We start from the raw sequence: 24,178 nt of genomic DNA, 5'->3' as shown, positions 1-24,178 counted from the left end.
TTTTCAACTTCATACACTCAATCTATTCTCTATTGTCGGCGCCTCTATTCTCTGCTATTCATTAGTTCCCCTGTATATTTTCCGTGGCTGAATGGTTGCAGTAGCAGGATTTAAGATTGAATTTCTATATTTTCTTCTCTGTTGTTTTTTCTCTCAGTTTTACCCTCTCTCCTTCTGTTTCTTTCTCCCCTTCTTTCTTGATGACAGTCACCCAAGCATGAAATCAATTTCTCATCTTGGGACAGGATGACATTGGCATGCGGGGCGTGCGATTTGGAGGCTAATGGCTAAACTGTATTATACCATGGCGCCAGAGTGACAATCCGCTGTCAGCTGCCAATTGCCTTATCTGTGGGACGTGTTTATAAACTGTGTGACTGGGGCTTGTTTCAACATTTGGTTTCATTCTTTGCTGGGCTTTTCTTTTCTTCAAAGAATCAGCGTCAGGTTATTGACCTTGACCAACGATATTGTGTGTGCCTCAGTCCATTCATTTACACTGGAAATCCATGACATAAAATCTTAGTTATTTCCCCCATTTTTCCTCCATCCCCTGTTTTTTTCTTTCTGTCTGCTTTTTCCTCAAAAGGGCTGACGATGCCCCCGCTGAATAGATCACGACCATACAGCCTTAAACAGTCACACACACACACACACACACACACACACACACACACACACACACACACACACACGCGCACACACTTTGTGGGCGCATACTTCCATTTACAATGCAGAAATACGTCCAACCGTCCATCATTTCATCCTCCCTCTGTCTTTCCCCACCCTCTATCAAGCCACATTACCTTCCTTCTGACACATTATCATAATTCCTCTCTCATGCATTAGTCAGAAGAAGAGCAGATCGCTAATCATGTGCATTTAACCTCTCATCTGAACCCATTATACAGCAGCTGATTATAGCACGAAGTAGCAGCCACGCAATCAGCTCAAGAAAGAAGTCTGTGGAAAATGCTGAAGACAGAAGCCAGCTCACAGATTGATGCATCAACTCCAGACACAGAGAAGGCAGTGGGGGTGTATGTGTGTATCTCGTAGCACTTCTCAGTGTAGCAGTGGGCTGTACAGTATGGATAATGTGGTGTTGTATTACCGGCAGACGGGCTGACTCGTGCATACTGGCCTAATGACATAGTGACCACATTTATCCCGCCTCTGAAGCATAATTGGCACTCTTGGATTCCAACAGAAACAGTGGGGCCTGTCAGTGGCACGAGCGAAATGCTAACACACACATAAATCACACACAAAGGCTAAGATGTGCGCGTGCAGGCGACTCACAGGAAAACACAGAAACAAATATACAACTGCAGACTGACAGAGATGCAAACACAGGAGCACATTCGCACATAAACTGCCATGCTGCTCCCAGTAGTTATTTATTTTCTCAGAGAAAACAGATTTTTCTCATAAAACAGTGCTGAAGGGAATAGCAGATATACACAGACAGGTCAGATAAATACTTGACTGCTCTGCTAATGCTCCATTTCTAGCCGGTATTCTCACCAGGGCTCTTGTGAAATTGCAGCATCTTTGTCTTTCTCTCTGCAGACCTTTTTTCAGTCAGTTCAGCCTCCCTTTGGATGCCATTAGCCCCCATCACTCAACCTCTGTGTTAATAACGTCGACCTACTGTACTGTGCCGCCGTTCTGTTCTCTGAAGGCAAGGGGCAGACTGAGATGGAGAGAAAGATAGAGAGGGGAAGGCGGCAGAGGGAAAAGACAAAAAGCAAGAGGAGTAAAGAGAGAAAAAAAGAAAGAGAGGTTATACAAAAAGAGACACACAGCACAGAAAAAAGTGGGGGGTTACAGGGAAGGGGAGCTTCCTGTAGCTATAGCAACCGCTGGTACGCTGGTCCAATCACCACGCCAATGCCTGGTTGCTAGGGAGAGATTCCGGCTGAGAGCGAGGGGAGCGCGGCAGGCAGCGGCGCTTTTCCCCGACGACTCTCCAGGATCCGGGATAGATGACAGGGATTATTCCTCCGCTTGTCTCTCTCAAGCGTCTCCGTCCTGAGGGATTTTCACACACTGACGCCCTGCCTATTGTCTTTAAGTGTGTATGTGTGTGTAAAATGGTGTGTGCCACGGTGAGGTAGAGCTGCTTAAGTGTCTGGCTCAGTGAAGGAGTGATTTCTGAATGATAAAGAGGATCATTAAGCGGCGAACCCGCGGCTGTGTTGGAAAAACACACATACACACACTCTCAACCAGTACATCTGTACATGGAGCATTTTTATTGCTTTTCACAAGGCTTTATCTCCCTGTGTGTGCATAAGAGGTCTCATTCACGCCTATTTTCCCCTCAGCTGAGTGTCTTATCAGCCCTCAGAGGGTTAAAAGCTGAAGGCCTCAGCAGCAGGGCTGGTCTGCTGGTATGAAGGGACTCCACTGGGCAACCATCTGTCTCTATCAACTACCGTAGCCAAATGCTAGGGGGACCCTGTCACTCATGCACGATTTCTCCCTGCTTCAGCCTTCAGCTGCCTCTCTCTCCCCTCTTGCCCTTTTCTGCGACCACATCTCCGTCTGTTTTCTGTGTCTATTTTTTTTTTGTTATAGCTCTGCCAGCGGCATGGCTCGAGGGATGTCAGTGTCAGTCGGTCAGTCTACCACTTTGTTCCATATTGAAATATCTCAACAACTATTGCATGGGTGGCATTAAATTTCTGTCCAGACACCAAGTGTTTCCCCACAGGATTTTGTGAGACTATGGTGGGTGACCTCAGCCCCTCTAGGCATGTTCCAATGGAAGAAAACTTCTACAGTTTCAAGTTAAATGCATCAATATGGTGCATTTTGAGAGCAACATTCAAGAAGCTAAATCTAACTTTTACTCTCGTAAACAGTTTAATCATAAACATATTGGATGTACAGATGTGGGTGGTGGTGACATGGCAAAAAAGTCACATACACACAAAGCATGGTAAATGAGATGGGGTCCGGTTAGATGAGTTGCTGACCTGAAACACTGAGGACACCCCCCCCCAGTTGACATGCTGGGAGCAGGGGGCTCCGCCCCCCCTCCAGGGACAAAGGCCACCATGAGCACTAAGTCCACAGCCTTGGGAATAGGCAAGGTCAAGGCACGATGCTGTAAAGCCCACAGCCAGAGCCTTGAGCCACGTTCATCCCTGGTCTTTCCAAGCCGACCTAGAGCTGGCACCATCATGGAGGAAATGCTGAGGTGAATCCATTGACTGGGCTCACCCCACCCATTGAAAAGTGTTACAATATTTGCTATTAATGATAAAAATGTGGCGGAACAGTTAATGGGAAACACTGCTTGTGGTCCCCAGATCCTTACTTTGGAGATAGCCTGACTTTTTACATAATAATTTTTTGGTTTTGAGTTGTGGTGCAGATATTCAACATCCAAAGATGAGAATTTCTTTTTAAACCAGGTAGACCTTACCTGACCTGAACCTGACATTTATTGTTCCCAAACGATGAATCCTAATGGCTTTAGTAGTTCCCTGACTTTTCCTCAACTGTCACCAGCAACTTTTGGTACATAGTGAAATTTCTTAACACCTAATGGATGGCTTTTTATGAGATTCAAGTTCCTAATAAGATTGTCTTAACTTTAGTGATTGATCTAGTTTCATCCTCAGGTTAACATGTGTCACACTGTGAGTTATGAGCAAAATTAATTGAACATCCACATTAGCCTCAGCTTTTCTTTGTGTGAAGTGCTAACTGGCAAATATTAGCATGCTAACACGCTTAACTTAAACAGTGAGCTAAAATAGTAACATGATAAACACTAGAATGTGAGAATTGTCATTGTGAATGTGCTGATTTTAGCATTTTGCAGAAAGCACCAAGCCTAAGCACAGGCTGACAAAGCTGCTAGTGTGTTTGTAGACTCCTCTTCCTGTCTGTCTGACCACCTCCTCTCTCACCCTGTGATTTGGCACAACTTGAGAAAACACATTATTTACTCTTGAAGTGCTTCCTCCTGTCAGAGGGGCTCAGATCCAGGGGACAGGGGGGAGGGCAGAGGAGCCTGGGCCTCATGTTGGTAGCACAGATGTGGGGGTGAATAGGTGAGTACCTCCCCTGCTGAAACTTGTCACTGCCCCGCCACATACATGCCTCTCTGCTAAACTGTGGCTGCCCCTATTACTATGAAAAAAGCCTTGGAAATTAGCACAATGTTGACAGTCATGTAAAACAATTAGAATGTGCAGTGGGGCTACTTTGAAGTACTGTACAAAGCATGTCCATTTACTTAATAGCACATTATGAAGACCTAACAGTAGCATAATGAGCTGTGGTAGGAGTCACAGTGAGAGAGACTTCGAGGGGAAGGGGAAGAGAAGGGAGATTTTGGGATATAAAGGGAGGGTTGCATTGAGGTGCAGTCTTGCAGTGAGAAAAGACGGCACAAATTGTGATAAAGTGGAGACCTTGTGCTCAGAACCACAAAGATTTGGAAGCAGTCTTGAAACGGAAAGACAGAGAAAGAGAAGGGGAGGAGGTGGGGTTGTCAGCACTATTTTGGGGTTCCGGCCCGGGCCGACTTTGAGAAGGGAATTTTAATTGCGTCTGTTGGCTGGAGATAAATACCCAATCACGCGGACCCCCTGTGGGTGCCTAATCAGTGCGGTTCTAATGACCACAGCTGCAGACACCGGCCTACATGCTAACCTCTAATCACTAGACTTATGATCCCGATGCTTACTTCCTACGTTGCCAAAAAAGAGCAATATGAAGGAGAGAAGCAGCATCTTTTAGCTCTCCTCATTAGAGCGCCATTCAGGGAAAGATCATATAATGTGCAAATAGATGAAATGAAGTCTTTGATCTAGTTTAGTCTCGCAAAGCTCATTATGTTTGGATTTAGAGAGCTAATTGATGAAACATCCGACGATGTCTCTGTAAAATAACACATTGTTCTTATATAAACAAAACTTTTTATTAACTTCTCCATAATTATGATTTTCCACTCAAGCTGTGTGTGCTTTCCCACGAGAAGCAACTGTATAAATCCCAAAAGCCACTCGTAAGACAGTGAGACAGGCCAGGCTGGTTCTAAGTTGGTTGTTTGGGCTGTTTTTTTTTATGGGTGGGTGTCCACGCCATGTGGTGCTGGTTGTGCGGCTGTAACCAAAGCCTTTCTTCTCAGAGCCAAGCTAAGCCACGTCTCTGCGGCAGAAGAGACACCAAGCTCTGACCCGGCTCCACCCACTGTGCTGGTATCTGTAACATGTGGAGGAACAAGTCTGTTTAATGGTTGCAGCTAAAATGAGAGAGCCTGGAAAGTAGAGGGCTTGCTTGCTCATAGGCTGTATAAATGCAGTCTCTAATAGGGGGCTTTGAGGAATGGTGCAACATCTTGAAGTTGCATTTACCTTTGGTTCTATGAAGGTGAACTTACAGGTGCAAATGCATGAAAACCCCTTTTTTAAAGCATTTTTTAAACAGTGCATAATCTGGGCACAAAGTAAGACACAGAGGCAGAGGGGTGGTATTTTGGCAGAAGTGGCCCAAATCATTTTTTTGCTCATATGTGACCCTTTATAACAGTGTGAACAGCACAAATCACATAGAATCTGATCATTTCAAATCTTCAAATGTTATTTCAAACCTCAGATACAGGTCTGATGTTTTCCAATGCGACCTTAGTCTGAACACTCATGTCGGTTTTCAAGGGACTTTTACATCACTCTAGACAATCAACACAGTTCTGTCACTCAGACATGGTGACTGTGAGGTAGACAGTGGAAGGACAGTGAGGTGATAGACTTCAGAAGTATTTGAGGTGACAATTCTTTGCAAGCTAAAGTCGAGTGTCGTATCGTAAGCAGTCTGTGTTTGAAAGTGTATTGAAAGAAATGGCCAAGTCACGATCCCACCACTCCTGGCTTCAATTCCTCATCCACACAAACCTCCATACAGAAATAGCAGCCATTGCTCCAACCATTGTTGCTCTCTTATCTTCATTCATTTTCTGGTTATCATCTGCTCATAACTGGCTTCTACAATATACGCTGACCTCAGTAGCCTCCATGTTTACTTCTGTACAATGCATGCTGCGAGTGACCTCTTTGCTATTGCTCCTCTGTGCATGCGGGTCAGTTCAGGGCCATGAGCAGTTTACACTGGAGTTTGATACAGGTCACTTTTAAAAAACAAAAAATCTGAGCAAAAACATCTGAATTGAGCTTTAAGACCTGCACTCTGAAGTCTTTATTAATCATATTTGTGTTTTGGTCGTAACATGATCAAACCAATCATAGTGTCATCTCCCATTCCCTTTAACAGCCAGATATTGGAGAAGCAAACAGTTTTCTGCCTCTGCTGTCTCCCAGCTTTCCCCAGCTACAACTCTTATTATCTACTTAGTTAAGGGAACAACTTTTGTTATGTATGTCACATATATACAGCTTATGTGAAAATGATGTGGTCTTGTCATTGCTAATGGGAACTGAGAAATTAAATTTGAATCATTGTTGGTAAAAACTGACTTACGTTATTGTGAAAACTTGATCAGATAAATGTTTTTTGCCACCACAGAAGGTTTCAAACTGATTTGAAGCAGTCATAACATTTCGTTCACAGTCAAACCACAACAAAACCAAACGTGCCACCACATCCTCCAGACTCAGGGACCTAGCTGTCTCTAGGGCAACTGTGGAAGGTTTACGTCTCCTATGGCAACTGAGGAAGGGGGGCGTCCTCTGCACGGCATCCAGCCAATCGTCCAGTCAGAAGAAAACAATATGATTAGCCAGAACAGGTGAACCATCCAGCCTGCCTATCCAATCCAGTCTGAGCAGATCCAGTCTGCTGGCTCTGATTTGGTCAGACGTCCATATGCTAATGAAGTGCATTAGGCTAATTGAGCAGATTCCAGTCATTTGAAAATCAATCCGGGCACAGATTGAAAAGCAAATCATTTTGAAAGGGAGAAGGCGGAGAGAGAGGAGAAAGAACATTACTTCCATTTACTTTTAGAAGATTAAAAACATTTTTTATTAAATTAATGCAGTGAACCATTTCAAGACAAAATGTTTTTTTTTCTCTTCCCACAAAGAAGAGTTGAGTAGATGTGGAAATATTTACTCCTCCATTCCCCTTTTCCACAAAGGCATCAGATAGCCTGTGATTTGGGTTTCTGGTAAGAGCCTTAGTTAGTCTGGTTTAAAATGCAGCAGGGACACTTTTTGAAGCTCTGTGCCATTGTTCAGTGGTTCTGGAAATGTGGTTTGCACGCACCGAGCACGCGCTCTCTCTCTCACACACACACACACACTTTTAAAAACAGTCTATTTTAAATCTTAGCTCTGGTCTTCCTCATGCATCCCCTTTTCTCATTCCTCCCTCCTCTTGCAGCCGCCTTGCCTTGATGCCAATGACCTGTCGCAATGATAAAGATCCATCATCATATCTCACCATACACACTGTCCTATTTCATCATCCTATCTCTGCATACGCATGGTGCCATCTCATCGGGGATGGATTTATGTGTTTCCATCCTCCTGTGGGAGACGAGATTGTTTTGTTTTTAAGTGAGGGCCCATTGATCTTTTATTACACCATTAAGTCAATACGCTCCACTCATAAACAGCTTGAGATTAAATGAGCCCCTTTGAAGGGTTTATGTGCGTGTGTGTGTCTGTCTGTGTCTGTGTGTCGGTGAACTCTCAGCCTGCCAGCATACACTGAAAGCTGGTGGCTATAGGGAGCCAAATTTAGCCTGTGGCAGCAACTTTAGTCTCTATAGCTTGGCTGGGAAGGAGCCATTTATTAACAGCATGTTCTTGGTATTCAAGGTGCAAGCAGGATGATGCACTGTGGAGTTTAAAATGTGTACTGCTGTACGATCCACCTATATTTAATGGCAGTTTGTTGCAAGCAGTTGGACCTGATAGTGTTAGCCTCATGATTAGCAGTTTTCCATGTAGATTATATTTCCATTTTTTCATGCTGTATAGTAATCAGTGGTTTGGCTTCAGTATAAAACCAATATATGTTTTCTATGTATGTATTTTTTACTGGATGCAATACTTCTAAAAAGCTCACCACAGTCAGATCATTTACCAGTTACAGGAGATAGTTTGTTGAAGCAGTTGAGACGTCTACAGCTTTGGTCACATGTAAATGCTTCCATCATGTCATACAGGAAATGTATGCTGCACTGCTGCCAGGTATAAGAGTTGTTCTCTTTCCCGGTAGTCCAAGCTGTACTCAGGTTATTCGTCTCTCTGCTGTCTGGTTCTAATGTCTTGAACATCCGCTGAGTCTACCAGTAGCTGGTGTTTAGAGCCTCAGATCTTGTTTCCAATCCATGACCCGTTTCCCATGAGCTGCAGGCTTATCAGGAGCATCTGAGGGTTTCTACACTTAGAATCTGCTCTTCATGTCTGAGAAAACCAGAAGTCCAGTCATCTTTTAGGAATCATTTAGGTGAGAGTCCCTGCTCAGTACAGAGTGTTGTGTTGCACCACCTTCTTGTTCAACCTTAATACCTTGTAGCAGATTTTGAAGCAGAAAGTGACATTTCAGTAATAGTTTTGGGAAACGCTGACTTACTTTTCCCGGCCAAGAAAAAGTCTGGCACATAATACCTTCTAAAACACCAATGAGAGGTAAAAGGTGTTAGTTAATGAGCATTATAAGTACTGGACAGAAGAAGATAGAAACAGACTGGTTCCGTCCAAAAGTAACAAACCCCACCTGGCAGCACCTCTTACAATCTCACAATCTTAGTTTGGCAGAAAGGATTATGATGGAGGATTTAGTGTCAAAGTATGCAAGGATCCCGCTATTAAAGAGGGAACACAAAAATACATCTGGAGCAACTAATTGTCATCCCCAACCAATCAGAGTTGGTTTCAAGTTGGGGCAGTGCTTTTAAGCAGGAAAAACATGGCTTTCTGGTCACAAACTTTCTGAAAACATTTGAGGTGAGGACTAGGGAACATAGTAACAGAATCTTGATTCATATTTGATCAGCACTGTCTAGTTTGACAGTTTGATGGATGTCAGTCATCATATCTGCCTTAAATGAGGTAAATGGTTGTGAGTGGCTGGGCGGAGTCCACACTGGATGGAAATCTGTCTGAATGGGAGAATAACCAGATGCGTCTGCCAGAGCAAATAAAACATGAGCTTGGTAGATTCCAGGCTAACCATCAATATCTTTTCTTGTAAAATTGCTGGTGTAATCAAGAAAACCATTGTTGTTTTATTGGAAAAATGTCCTCACCATGGCATCCCCTATTCCTATAGTTTGAGGTTTTCAGCTGATTTTGTTATCATTGCTAGGTGTGTCCCTGTTTTCAGTTTGTATGCTAAGAGAAGCTAACTAGCTGCCAGATCAAGCAAATAAGTATATTTTTGCCAATATATTGACCTCACCATTCTGTTGGGGGTAACTCGTTGGTTCTGCAGAGCTATTATGACTGTAGTTGTGTTATGTGGTAACGATAGTTGGGGAATAATCAAACGTCAAGGCTCTCTTGATGCTAGTTTAAAGTATTTCTCGCTTAATACAATCTTTTAGAAATAGAGATTTTTTATAGATATGCAAAAAAATATATCTGTTTACCACAGCATTTGACCTTCCTCAGTGCCATGTGTCAGGTCGCAGTATTTTTTCCAGCCAGAGGTTACAATAACTGTCAACTTCCTGTTGGTTAACCGCATAGACTGGGAGAAACCAGAGACCAGCAACCACACTGGCCACTGATCTGTGAAACGCCTCTTAGCTATACTGTTACTCCCACTGGAATTTACTCTCAGCTACATGGCAAGGGACTGTAGCATACATTGTCTACTTAGGATACACAATATATGGACACACATACACACACCGAGCACTCACCTTGTGCATGCACAGCAAATGATTTCGGTGCCTTCCCCATCTGTAATGAGACTGCAGCTGATGTCCTTATGATGCTGGGAACTTGCGGTCTGTTGTTTTGTCTCCGTCTTCACATTGTTTAGCACAAAATGACTTTTCCACTGATTATATCATTATATTCCCATCAGAGCAAATTGGCTCACCACTGTCTGGAGCGGAATAACTTCCCTCGCAGTCATGTGTGAAGACAAACATACACACATTGCAAACAAGCACACAGCTGCACACAAACAGGTAGAAAGGAGGGTGCTTAGACTGAGAAAATATATCAGTGTCTTCAGCCTAACACAAATAGGATTTGTAAAACACAAGCGCTGCTGAGTGTTTTCTGATTTGATTTTATACATGATATCCACCAGTTAGAGCAGATGCTTTAGTGTTTTAAGTGTCCTGATTTCTCACTTCCTCTCACCTGTTCTCTCCACAGTGTGTAACTGTGATCTGGCACGATCAGGCTTCTTCCAGAAGAAGGGCGAGTACATCTGTACGGCAGACTATCAGCGCCTGTACGGCACACGCTGCGACCGCTGTGACAGCTTCATCACAGGGGAGGTGGTCTCCGCTCTGGGACGCACGTACCACCCAAAGTGCTTTGTCTGCAGTGTCTGCTGGTACACATGCACACACACACACACACACACACACACACACACACACACACACACACACACACAAACATACTGTACACACACAGACACACACTATCCTGACAGTAGAACTAATGGTTGGGTAATAATACGTGCACAAAGTCCAACATTTACCCTACTTTTTAGCTTTGTTTTGGTCCTAAAGAAATAATCTGGTTCTTAAGCTGCCAAATGCTCCACTATATTCACCAGCTAGTTTCTTGTCAAATCAATGAGTATGACACCGGTTATAGTGATCACGTCTGTTTGGATCAAGTTGATCACTATACACGGATGACTCTCTTTTTAGTCCTGTTTTGGTCTCCACCACCTTCACCATCTGCTGCCTGCTGTGACTGGAATTGAGGTTGACGAGAGCCGTGTAGACTCAACCAAAACCGTGAAGCTATGAGGGCGTAATACCAAAACAATACACTGAAAAACACTAACAAACATCACTGAGCTGATTGGAGAGTTTTTCATGACAGGCAACTCCTTTCATATTATACACAGTTGTTAGATTCACCATTGATATAAAAATTAGTGCTGGGCAACGTTTACAATTTTTACTTTAATTACATCGTTATGCGCAAAATTCTATAATGAATTCAAAAGTAGTGCACACTATATGTAAAAAAAAAAAAAGTACAATAACATCTGGTTTGCAAACACTTTAAACAAATAAGGTGCTTTTTAACAGCAGTATTCCCTTCACACAGAAGAAGTTAATATACTTCTTGTAAATCTCAACATAAAAATGAATGTAATCAGATCATGATTTGTTGGCATCAACAGTGTATTGCATTTAAGTGATACTTCAGACTTGAAGCACTCCAGTGATAAGAAAATTAAACTTTGCAGTGGTTACACATAATTTTGGTTCTATCAACTCCGCCATCTGGAAGAGATTTAAAATGTGAAACTCATACATTATATAGATCCATTACACATAGAGTGAAATATTTAAAGCCTGTATTTCTTGTAATTTTGATGATTCTGGCTTACAGATAATGAAAACACTAAACTCAGCGTCTCAGAAAATTAGAATATATGATATTTTCAACACAAATATCAGGCTTCTGAAAAGTATCTTCATTTCTATACATCAATACTTGGTTTGGCTCCTTTTGCATGAATTACTGCATTAATACTTGGTGGCATGGAGGTGATCAGCCTACGGCACCATATTGCTTTTATCTGCTAAATGACATGTAATGTAATGTAATGTAATGTATAGCAGCCTTCGGGTCATCTGTGTCTGGTGTCTCTCACCTTCCTCTTGACAATAGTCTGTGGATTCTCTATGGGGTTCAGGTCAGCCAAGTAGGTTTGCCAGTCTAGCCCAGTAACACCATGGTCATTGAAGCAGCTTTTGGTACCTTTTCCAGTGTGGGCAGGTGCCAAGTCCTGCTGGAAAATGAGATCAGCATCTCCAAAGAGCTTGTGGAAGCATGAAGAGCTCTAAAATGTCCTGGTAGATGGTCCACTGTGTTTTTTGAAGTCCACAGTCAACGCAGCCAACACTAGCAGAGGACATGGCCCCAAATCACCACTGACTGTTGACTCCAATATTGAACTCGTCCACAATATTCTAATTTTCTGAGACACTGAGTTTTGGGTTTTCATTATCTCTAAGCCAGAATCATCAAAATTACAAGAAAAACAGGCTTGAAATATTTAACTTCATGCATAATGAATCTATATAATGTATGAGTTGAAATGATTGATAAAAAATATTTTTTCATGATATTCTAATTTTTTGAGATGTACCTGAGTTTGGTACCTGCTGCCCCATTTTTTGTCCCTGCCAGTTCTTTTCTGTTCCGGTTCCTGCAGCAGTCTTAGGCCCGCCCCAAATGCTCTCATTGGTTGAGTTGAGACGCGTGATGACGTCCATCCACAGCCACTACTGATCAACATCCACCCCTCCTGTGACTCATGTTTTGTCTGTATGTGCATTAAGAGCCAGTGAGCAATGGACTTTCGAAGTAATAATAATAATAATAATAATGTGAAAAAAATGCGTTAATGCAAGATAAAATAATTGATTAATTTGTCTTGCCCAGCCCTAATAAAAAATATTGATTGGTGCAGCTTTAAAACGCAAGATTAGCCAAAAGCAAGGGTTTCAAGCATATTGCCTACTCCTAGTCACACACATTTACCCTGGCACTTAAGCACAACAGCCTGTGTGTATTTAATGCATTACTTCATCACTTCTTTATCTGTGCTGCTCTGTATCTGCCCTTAACTGTGATGAAGCACAAAAGTACTGATTCATTAGTGAAAGTGGTCTTTAGAGGACGGGGAACAGAAGATTCATTATGGAGCTACTGAATAAGAAACGTATGACTGCTTTCTGCCTCATGGCCATGAAATCCTTTCTCAGCTGATGCTTCACAAGTTGCATCTTTCACAACTAGAGAGGCAAAGGTGACTCATTTCTTAATAGTGAGTTTAATTATGTCATTCAGCTCATGATTCAGTCTTATCTCAGCTCCTGAATGTCAATAACTGTCTGATTGGAAAGCTCTGGCGGCCTGTCGTTTTGCTTAGTCGAGGCACGATTTCCAAAAAGAGAGCTGACCTGGTGTTTCGCGCTGTTAGCTTTAGAAAAAGTAGGCCATCTCTCCTCTGACCTCCATCAGTGTTCGTGTTAAGCTCCTCCTGAATGAAGTAAGAGTCAGCATCCCTGTTGGCCCCTTTCCTCATTTTATTTCACCATTTCACTCTTCCTGTCGCTCGCCCTTTTTTCTTTCTCTCTCATGCCCCCATTCTTAAAAACTCCCTGCTCAGTGTTTGTTTTGCTCTTCCGCCGCTCCCTGTCTGTCTGTTTGGATGTGCTATAAGGTTTACATAAGAGCAATGGCCCCTTACCTCCCTCCAGGAGAGCTGTGTTTGTCTGTTGTTGTGTATCTGCTTGACATTGGCTGATAAACATGCGGTCATGCCCAGCAGCCGTGGGCGAAAAAAAATGAACTGACACCAACTGGCCGGAGACAGCCAGTGGAGCAGTCCTGGCAGTGACGGGGATGTTTGTGTGTGTGTGTGTGTGTGTGTGTGTGTGTGTGTGTGTGTGTGTGTGTGTGTGTGTGTGTGTGTGTATGTGGAGTGAACTGGAAGAGACAGCGAGAAGCCAAAGGGTGAATCTCTTCTTTCTTGCTCCGTCTGCCCTCTGTCACATCGCTCTTTTTTTGTCCCCCCTCTTTTTTCTTCCTCCTCCTCTGTCTTCTCCTCTTCCTCAGCATTACTGTCATCATTCTCCTGTCCTTAATCACATCCCATCATCTTCCTTTATGTCTTCATCACCATCCCTCTCTTTCTCTCTATTTGTCATCACAGCCTCGGCTCTAACGAAAGGCACATTGTAAGTTTCACTTTTCCCTGCTGTTGTTTTTTAAGAAAACAGCAGTGATCAAAGCCAGAGGGCATATCCCAAAAGCCAGGAATAGCTTCACTTCTGTGACCAGTTTAGGAAAAAGAGGAGGGGAAAAAAAAACATGCATTAAATATGTAAACAGAGTAAATTTTTAAAGCACTGAGAAAGGCTGACAAGGCAAGAGTGTCTTGAGGGATCGAGAGCAACACACAGGTAAAGACAAGGTCAAATGCACACTCTTCTGCACATGACAGCATTTCCTGTGCTTAAGTTGGACCATAGACTGAGACGTCTATGGTCGGGCGCTTATACGTGCAAGATTTAGCCTGTCATGTTAAGAAGAGGATACAGATAGAAAACTGGAACTGAAGACTAGAAAAGTCTGCCCGAGGACATGAGAACAGCTGGAAGTGTTGAAATTTTAAAACATAAACTTAAAACCTACCTATCGAGCTTTGAATTTGAGTAAGTAACAGTTTATTGGCTTTATTTATATGATTTTATTCACTTTTTTATTGTATTTTCCTTGTGAAGTTTTACTCAACTTTATTTCATATGTTGTTTTTCTGTTTTCTGTTTGTTTTTTCAGGGCTCTCAATCAATTTTGATAAATTAACTAATTAATCACACAATTTTCTGTTATCAATCCTCCTAAGACTGAAGGTTGTAATAATGCGTTTTTGTCTGTAAAGGGGAGACTTGTGGGTACCCATGGAACCCATTTTCATTCAGATATGTTGAGGTCAGAGGTCAAGGGACCCCTTTAAAACTCACCATGACAGTTTCCCTTGACAAAATGTATTTTTTCCTTGAGCTTTATTTCACTCGCAAGCCATTTTAATCATTCTTATTGTCTTGTGTTTATTGGTCTCTAATTGTTAAATTGATTTAGGCTTTTTTATATAGTGTCACTTGCCATCAAGACAAGTTTGAACTGCATGAAACACACTGTATGAAAGGTGCTATACAAAAAAATCTTTGAATGATTGATAGAAAACGTGTTGCTCTTGACGGTTAAAAAAGTTTACGAACAGATGGTTGACCTTGGGATTAATTGAAGGGGCAAATTAGAATGAATCCTAAATGAATTGTACCCTTGATCTGTTTTCACTGACTTGTGTCCCTTTCAGTATTTAGCTGGGCCTTTGTTGGATAATTTGTGTGATGAAATGTCTCTGCTGGCTCATCTGCTTTAGTCATTTGTCCTTCCTTTTTGTTTTATGTATGGTTGTTGCCCTTGTTTGAATAATATAAAAGCACAAAGGAGCAAACCTAGAATACGTTATGTGCCTGATGCATGCATATTTGGACAGTAAGTTGTAAGATCGCTCCCTAGAAACACACTGTATTGCTCACAACCTCTGCTCCTATATATTGCATGGGCCTTTACAGTAGACATGTTTGCCTCTGTACATCTCTAAGTGCGTACATGGATGTACTGCACTCCTGTGTGCTGACTGTGAGCTCTGCTGGAGACTCTAGCCTCCCTCTGGGTCTTGGCTCTGGCTCCAGGCCTCGGCGGGGGAGTAAAAGGATTACTGCCATCTATGTCTTTTAAACAGCCTTCCCTAAGCCTTTTAGCTCCCCATTCATTCTCACATCCTCCCCAGTCATAAAGAAATCAATCTGACTCTTTCGAAGACGCTACCGACGAGGATCGAGAAACAAAACGGTGCATCACGATGTAGTAAATTTGATTTCATAGACTCTGCTGTGCTGCCGTGTACGCTGCTTGTTTGCAAGTGTGTGTACAGTATTTACTCTTCTTAATCTTGGTTAAAGCGGCGGAAGAAACACTGGACTGGTAGCGCCAGCTGTGCAGGGAGTGAGCGAAGCGGAGCAAGCTGGGCGGACATTCTGAGAGAAAAAGAGGCGGCTGAGATCAGTATGCACTCCACATGGCCTCCCTAATAAGTTTTCATTGTCACTGAGAGAGACAGTTTTCTTTTAAGAAGCCAATGGCAGCGTCACATTATCGCCTCTTTAATCACAGAGCAGCCAGGTGCTCCTGCAACAATCAACGTCCTATTAACCCGTCGCCTCGACTGTTTGGAAATGTATTTTCAGGTTCATAAAGGATGTCAGACTGTATTTAGTTTGTGTCAGCAGGATTATGGCCTGTCTGTCACCCAATCATGTTCCTGCCAGCACCCATTTGTTATTTCAGTGTGTACACTTTGGGTTTAATGTAAACACACAGAATGACTGCAGGTATTTTTTATCGTCTATTGTGTGCTTGTTTTCTAATTCTCTCTCTTTTCTTTTCCCCCTCAGTAAACCCTTCCCCATCGGAGACAGAGTGACGTTCAGTGGAAAGGACTGTGTGTGCCAGCACTGCTCGCACACACTCGTCAAGCCAAATGAACCGATCAAGATCCACGGGCCCAGCCGTAAGTCCGTCCACCTCGCTCTGTCTGTTCTGTTTAGGGCCACCAGGCGCTACAGTGCACCAAGTCTAATGCGATGTGTCCTGGAGGCCCGTTTACCTCATTTAGCTAATCAAGTGTCTGTCAAATCACTGGTCCGACCTGTCGCTCTGATCCGCCAGCTGAGAATTATGCAACACAAACAGACACATCATTCATTCATTACCGTCAACACCAAACATGCAGAGAATAGAGGATTTTATGTAATCAGTGCACATCTGGTCACATTCATGCATAAGTATATAATGAGCTGAATATCCTGTGGGTTATTAGATAGGTGGGAAGAATGCACAGCCCTCGCCCTTTCAGAATAAAGCAGGGAAATGACAAATTATGATCCGACAAGTCAGCAATAGTGATTGATAGTGAATCATTTGTTAAGTGTGGCATACAGACAGCAGGCTGCCGCTCACTGGCTGTGAAGTAATAACAGATGGTGGAGAGGCAGTGAATAACTGTCCTCCCCAGATCGCTCCATTCAGGGGAATGAAATCCAAACGGCTCCCCAGGTACGTGTTCATCACTCCGTCTTACGAGGAGGCAGTCTATGAGACGGGACACTGAGTGCAGACTCTAAATGTAATGCACTGGCTTTTACAGTCTGTTCTTCTGTCATTTTGATATTTAAGGATGCAAATGTATGCTCTCTGTGCAAAATTGGTAGGAATCCATTAAGACAGTGGGTACAAAATGATTACTTTAGGGAAGAGGTTTGGAACAGGCATTAGATAACATGGAAAAGTATTATCAGTGGACTTTTGCTTATATACGCATCAATGACCAACCCCTTCTCTGATAAATGTAGTTTTGTAACCCTCATCAAAGTTTTAGTTGCCTGTCTTAATCCTTTTTTGTGTTTCCTTAAAGCTTTCTCATGTCTGTTGGATAGAGCTATACTTAATGTTTTTGTGAAGCTTCTATTGAGGTTTCCGAATAAAACTTTAAATGTCTTTTCTTAAGCTCTTTTTGAGTAAAAAATGAAGTAGTGTAATACAAGTACAAATTAAACTCATAAAATATCATGAAAGGAAATGTCCTTGGGCTTATTTTCTGTATTCAACAGATAATTAAAACACCTTTTGAATTCCAGTTTCTCTCTTTCGAGCACAATTGTGTTTTTAATTCATCGTAATAGATTTCAAACATCAACACTGGTTTGGTTGAAATAAACGCTGCTGCTGCTACTGAGTGGGAACCTCTTTTTTACAAGACAAAATTTGCCCCCAAAAATGGAAAAAAAATACTGTCAATGTTCGCAGCCCATCGCTATACCAGAAGGCTGTCCTTAGCTAGCTTAGCATGGTTGCTAGCCGAAGATAACAAAATCTGCCCATCAGCACAAAAAATGTTTTTACGAGTATAATAAATAAGATATGATGTGTATGAATATGTGTATTTTGAGCCAGGTTAGCTGTTTCTTCCTGTTTTCTGTCTTAATACTTAGATAAGCTTACCAGCTGCTGACTGCACTGAACTGAAAGTATGAAAATGGTATTGAGAAAATGATCTCTGGTTTCTGTTCTGCAAATTAATTTGTATCATACTATATTTTTCATTCTGGAAGAATAATTTGCTTTATGTAGTAAAACTGCAAAGTAAAACAACTAGACTTCACATTGACCGAGGAGTGGTGGAAGAAGTATTCAGATCCGTTACTAAAGTAGAAGTACTAATACCACACTGTGAAATTACTTCACTACAAGTAAAAGTCCTGCGTTTGAAACTTACTGAAGTAAAAGTACAAAAGTATCAGCATCAAAATGTACTTAAAGTATCAAAAGTGAAAATACTCAGATTGTATATATTCTAAATATATTATTAGATTATTATTATTGATGGATTAATGTAAGCAGTGTCTTGCCGCTGTCAATGAAGGGCTCATTTTAACTATTTAATATATTTCTATGTGGTTTAATATATAAACATGCATATTCACTTTAAATTGATGATGTGTTTATGTTAAATCTCAACCTGAAAAGTAACTAAAGCTGTCAGCTAAATGTAGTGGAGTAAAATGTTCAATATTTGCCAAATTCCACAAATGTGGAAATACTCAAATGAAGTAAAAGTACCTCAAAATTGTATTTAAGTACAGTACAATCTAATCTGCACAATCCCAGTTTAAATCCGGTTGAGCATGGGACATGGGAACAGGGACATTTGTTGCATTTAATTTCACTACAGTCTTTTCCTTTTTTCCCCCTTTTTCAGCCTCTCAACAATACACTATAAATTAAAGGAGAAAATTGCTCCAAAAACACATTAATATCATTCTTTGGACAAGGGATTTAAGATGTGGTTCACTTATTTTGGCATTAATACTGGAAGTAGGGAGAAACGGCTGTCAAACTGTAACAAAATCTGCCGGCCAGCTCCTCTAAACCTCACTAATTAAATTTAATTTCTTTTTTCTTTATTAAACAAAAAATAGAAGTGTGAAAACTACAATTTGTGGTTGTATATGCTTCAGGATCCAATTTTTTTGTGCTTTTTTTTCATTTTGTTCTTCAGACAGAGCCAGGATAGCTGTAACACTGTTTCCCGTCTTCATGCTAACAACCTACTGGATGTGCACTAGCTGTAACTGAAGAAGCAGACATGAGAGTGGAATCTATTTTCTCATCCAGCTCATTAAGAAAATGCTGTTTTCTAGATGAATTGATGATGATTTTTTGACAATGTTTCCCAAAACCAATCTATTTCTCTAAAGAATGAACAAACACTATGTCACAGAGCCTAGGAAGCTGCTGAGGAGTAAAAACATATACAAAATGTTGCAATTAGTGATGTCATATTTTGCTTTTGACAGCTGATATAAATGGTGTGACTTCATTGTCTGGGATGTGGCCAGACGTGCAACAACAACCGTGCAGAAGCAGTTTTCTTTCCTCTGTCATTCAGTGTGAATTATTGTGTTACCATATCTAACAATTTCTTGCCACAAGCTCTGTAACATAATTTTTAAACGTTCTAATCCAGTTTTATTTGCTGGCTAAAATGGGAACTGTACCGTGACTCAGGAGAAAATCAGCTGTGTGCAGTCACGGTCTGGGGCTTAAATCCTGGCTCTACAGACTCAGCACTATCACCACTAAATGACAGTAAAGATTTATTTGGACTGCAGAAACCAGACTCAATACACTGCAGTTTTTTTTTTAGTGCAAAACAAAGTTTGTCTTGTCTGACAGGGCCGAGTGGAGTGGCCCCCTGTGACTTCTCTCAGGGGCAGCCGACCGGGTCAAAAAAGGTTAAGCTAGGCCAAACGTCTTCCAAATGGAGACAAATGGAGCGCTGACCTTTTTTCCAACATTTTGTCACTCTGCAGCCATGCATCATTTGTAGCCTGTGTGCTGTCCTGCTTCTTTCTCGCCCTGTTAGTTGTGGTCAATAACGCCTGCTGTGGGCGTCCTCCTGAGGGAATGCTACAGTCTGCTTGTATACAGTGTGTGCTTGTGTGTGTGAGAGAAATAGACTCATACGTGTCTCATGTGAGGGGGATTTTATGCAACTGTTTTTGCCCTGAGGCTGTTTTAGTGATTCTTGCTTCCTGCCTGCATTCAATCATGTTTAACAGTGCTTACAGTTGAGAGAACAAGCCTCACAGCTCTGCAATATCCCACATTAGACCGGCTATTGATTAAGAGGGCGGCTGTGCCAAAGGGGTAGAAAAGTACACTTAGGAACACAGTGGGTGTTTAAAGATGCACATTTACACCTTGGCTCACTACGTCTTTCCCTTCCTGTCCCTCTTTCCCCTCTCCGTCTGTCTCCTTTTCCTTTTTTCTTTCCTTCTCTCTCACACTACCCTTGTCCAGACTGTGCCGGGTGTGGAGCGGAGATCAAGCAGGGTCAGTCTCTCCTGGCATTGGAGAAACAGTGGCACGTCAGCTGCTTCAGATGTCGGACCTGCAACATGGTCCTCACCGGAGAATACATCAGCAAGTGAGTGTGTGAAGAACAATTGAAAGCATGTGATTCTTATACCTCACTCTGAAGAGACATACTGGATTTTTAACATCCAGTTTCTCACCAGACTGCAGGCCAAACTGTGCATTTAACACGCTACAGAAGGGTTTTTATTCTCCATGTTGCAGGGATGGAGTGCCATACTGTGAGGCAGATTACCACGCCCAGTATGGGGTGAAATGTGAGACCTGCAGCAGATACATCAGTGGAAGAGTTCTGGAGGTGAGAACGGGACCAGATTTCAACACGAGATGGTGTAAACGCAGATTTAGCCGCACTGAATTCGGCAGAAAATACAAACTGGGAGTTGCTGGTGGTGACTGAGTGTAATCAGCGTTATCAGAATTGAGCAGTTGCATTTTATCCTCGCCTCCGTTTAAGCCCCGCTGTGCTTTAGGGAGTGAGCGACTTAAGATTGGCAAGTGATAAAAATTTTGTGCTACCAAAACAATTTCAGCTGCAGCGTGTTAGCCTTGTCAAACGCTGGTGCATTTCCACTTCTTCACTGTTACTTTTAGAAGCACAGTTGAGCACTAACCGGAAGAGAAAAGCTAGATTGAATCGCAACGTGTAAGGAGTTGAGAGGAAAAGGGAGTTATAAAAAGATCAGAAGGGTGAAGAGTGAAGGGAAATGATGGAAGGAGGAGAGACACAGAAAGCAAATTCTCCTGTGATAGAAATGTGCGCTTTGCATGCTCTTACGCTGAAGCACTTTTGGAAAAGAGGAAAAAAAGGAGTCAAGGAGAGCAAGGGAGAGGGAGCTGCAGCGGATAGACAGAAGTGAAAATAATGAGGGGAGTAGGTTTGAAAATAATGAAAGTGATAAAGTGTACATGCTAATTAAATGTTTTGGAATAGTCTCTGGAGGATGTCTCTTGTCTGTCGGGACCTGAGGAAAGGGAGCAGATGTACTAAAACTTCGGACACACACACACACACACACATGCACACGCAGGGCCTTGTTGTCCCTGTGCTCCTTTGCTTGTCAGAATGGCTGGTGTGAAGTGTTTTGTTCCTGACTGTCAGCCTCTCTGGGCTATTTATAGACATGGGGACATGTCAGTTTTTATCTGCAAGTCTCCCTCTCTCTGTCTTTCTCTCTCTCTCTCTCTCTCTCTCTCTCTCTCTCTCTCTCTCTCTCTCTCTATCACTCTCTGATCGTCTGTGTGTGCCTGCACGCCTGACGCATTCTTTTCCCCTGTCAAAATTTGATATCATAATGATTTGCTGCTTTAAGATGCAGCGTGCAACTCACTCGCCTAACAGAAAGTCAGATCCATGAACAGTAGCCAGCCAAACATGTACAGTATAGTACATTTAGGATAAGAAGAACATATGCATTCCACGTGGAGGCTCTCACAGATGATGTGTTTATTTTGGCACCTGAATTTTTTTTTCTTCTTCTTTCTAGTTTTAGTCACATTTTGATTTTTGTACCTTTTACTTTTGTGACTCTGTGGGTTGAGATAGCTTTGGACTCACCACCTCCATTATACAGATTCAGGGAAATGAGGACCAAACAATGTATATTGGGATTTCTTTGTCTGTTCATAAGCAGGATTACAGAAAAACTACCTGCCTGATTTTTATGAATCTTGATGAGTTAGAAGAGTTAATTTCTTTTTTTAAGCGTACAACAATCTTATTTCTAGATTTAATAATCTTAATTTAAGAAATCTTGTCAAGTGAAATTATCTGTCCTTGCAGCAAGATAATTTTCCTCAGATTTAGTGTTTTTATCACCCCTTTTTTGCTGTGAGGGTGTTGCATGGACCAAGTAAGAACCCATCCAATTTTGGAGCAGATCATAGTTGGAATACACCAATTGTTTTGTTAATATTACAAGAGCATGTCCTCGACGGAGGTCTGTGGTTATAATTTACTTTGACAATGAGGCTCTATCCATTTGGCCACATATGCTCCCAAGGGTCAGTTGGACATTGATTTTATTCATCTTCCCAAACACACACATCACATACACACCATTAGTGCACATGGAAAGGATCATAAGTTCATATAAAGGTTCCTTGGAGCATAGAGACCACAGTGGACAGGAAATGCACTCACACAGACAAATGTCCTAATTTGAACTCCATCCAGCACTTAGAACATAAAAGATCCGTTGTGTGAACCGTCCAAGGACAGAGAGACTAAAGAGCAGCATGTCCAAGGAGCACCAACAGGTTCAAAGAGTCAATGATGGAAATCCTAAGAAGCCTCTTTTTTGTTGTGAAAAAAAAAATGTATTTTTGTTAAATGATGAAAATAATGCTACACAGAAGCCAATGATTCAAGTTTTTATTTTTTGCCAAACTGATTTCTGCTCTCTCCATCATTAAAAACCCAGACTAATCTGTCTGTGTTTGTGTCTGCGTTGATGATTAGGCTTCTTGCACAGAGCCTCTCTTCAGTCCAACTTTCCAGAGCCAGTGGTTGTTAGTTTAATGAGAAGTGGAGAATGGATGGAGAAATAAAGACAGGAAGCGGAAGAAAGAGAAGCATAAAACCTCCTCTCTTTAGTTTCAGTTCTTTCCTTCCTCAGTGTCTGAGTTCGCCAATAAATATAGCAGCCTATTAATGCCACCGGAGAGAATGGGGGCCTCATTAGAAATGGTAACAGCAGTTGTTAAACTGATACCGTACGACCACAGACGGTAAACGCTCTGCTGCTCGGAAATCATGGGACGGAAATGCTGCATCCTCTCCTGGCTTTCCTTTCAGAGTAACCTGAGACTGATAAGGCGAGCAGGGATTGGTTAAATGCAGCTTAAGAACCCTACTGTACATTTCTTGGAGAGAGTGCATTCGTCTAAGAAGCCTGGTTTCCTGCAGATCACATAAAAGTATCAGTTTTATAAAAAGCAGGAAAAGTCAATGCAGCATAAAATGACATAATACCCCACCAGACACACATTCTCTCTCACACACACACACACACACACACACACACACATGCTGGGTGTGCTCGGATGAAACCGTTCAGGTCTTCTCGACACTGGCCACATGTCAGCGGTGCTTCTATAAATAGAAATTCTCTAATGGTGTGTCAGGGAGGCAGAGGTGACAGGACGGGGCCACGCCTCAGCCATCAGCCCCGCCGAGACACATGTGAGAAACATCAGGACCGTGAACCGGACTGGATTAATGGACGGATCCGGTGCAGTGACATCATACTGCATCATTTCATGTGTCCATTTCACCTGTTTGGATGTGTTCCCTCGGGGTGCTCTGGACATCCAAGGACATGTATCGCACTCTTGTGTCCTTCACTTACATGGCCACCTACTTCCCTCTTACCCTCTATAGCACACACATACACACACACCAACACTCTTCTTCATGTGACGGACCTACAGGGATCTTTGCTCTAATTATGGCTTGAAAGAGAATGGGTGGTGGCTATCATGTGATGGCTGTGTGCTGATGAACAGCCACAGGCTATGCAATGATGTCTCGGTCCATTATGAGGCCATTGGTGATGTACAGGAGAAAACATATGGAGATAATGACCGGCTCATTTGTAGATTAGCCCGCACTCTGTGAAACTCTTTATGATGACAATTTATGTTCAGTCACACCTCTTCTTCTCTGCTCTCCTCACAGGCGGGAGGGAAACACTACCATCCGACCTGTGCTCGATGCTCCCGCTGCAACTTGATGTTTAAGGAAGGAGAGGAAATGTACCTGACAGGTGAAACTTGATGCCAATCATACTGGAGATTACACCCATGTAGACAAATGCGCGGCATGTGGCAACGCCTAAAACCAATCTGTCTTCTCCTCTTCAGGTTGCGAGGTGTGGCACCCATTATGCAAGCAGGCGGCGAGGGCAGAGCGCAGACTCAGGGTGAGATAGGGTTTGAAATGAAAAGGTTAAGATAAGATG

At 42.3% G+C, this 24,178-nt stretch overlaps 1 protein-coding gene across 1 annotated transcript in view; it reads left to right on the top strand.

Annotated features, from left to right (window-relative positions):
• ablim3 (actin binding LIM protein family, member 3) overlaps window positions 1-24,178 on the top strand; it is a 53,201-nt gene that overhangs the window by 13,147 nt on the left and 15,876 nt on the right. The window contains exons 3-8 of the mRNA XM_059345739.1: window positions 10,323-10,506; window positions 16,175-16,290; window positions 20,142-20,268; window positions 20,421-20,514; window positions 23,896-23,983; window positions 24,081-24,139. Coding sequence (XP_059201722.1) covers window positions 10,323-10,506; window positions 16,175-16,290; window positions 20,142-20,268; window positions 20,421-20,514; window positions 23,896-23,983; window positions 24,081-24,139 — 668 coding nt within the window. The remainder of the gene's footprint in view (window positions 1-10,322; window positions 10,507-16,174; window positions 16,291-20,141; window positions 20,269-20,420; window positions 20,515-23,895; window positions 23,984-24,080; window positions 24,140-24,178) is intronic.

This window comes from Centropristis striata, chromosome 12 (assembly GCF_030273125.1).
Source record: "Centropristis striata isolate RG_2023a ecotype Rhode Island chromosome 12, C.striata_1.0, whole genome shotgun sequence".
In the NCBI taxonomy this organism is placed as follows: Eukaryota; Metazoa; Chordata; class Actinopteri; order Perciformes; family Serranidae; genus Centropristis; species Centropristis striata.
Note: the sequence above shows the minus strand (reverse complement) of the source record. Positions and strands in the feature narration are given on the sequence as shown.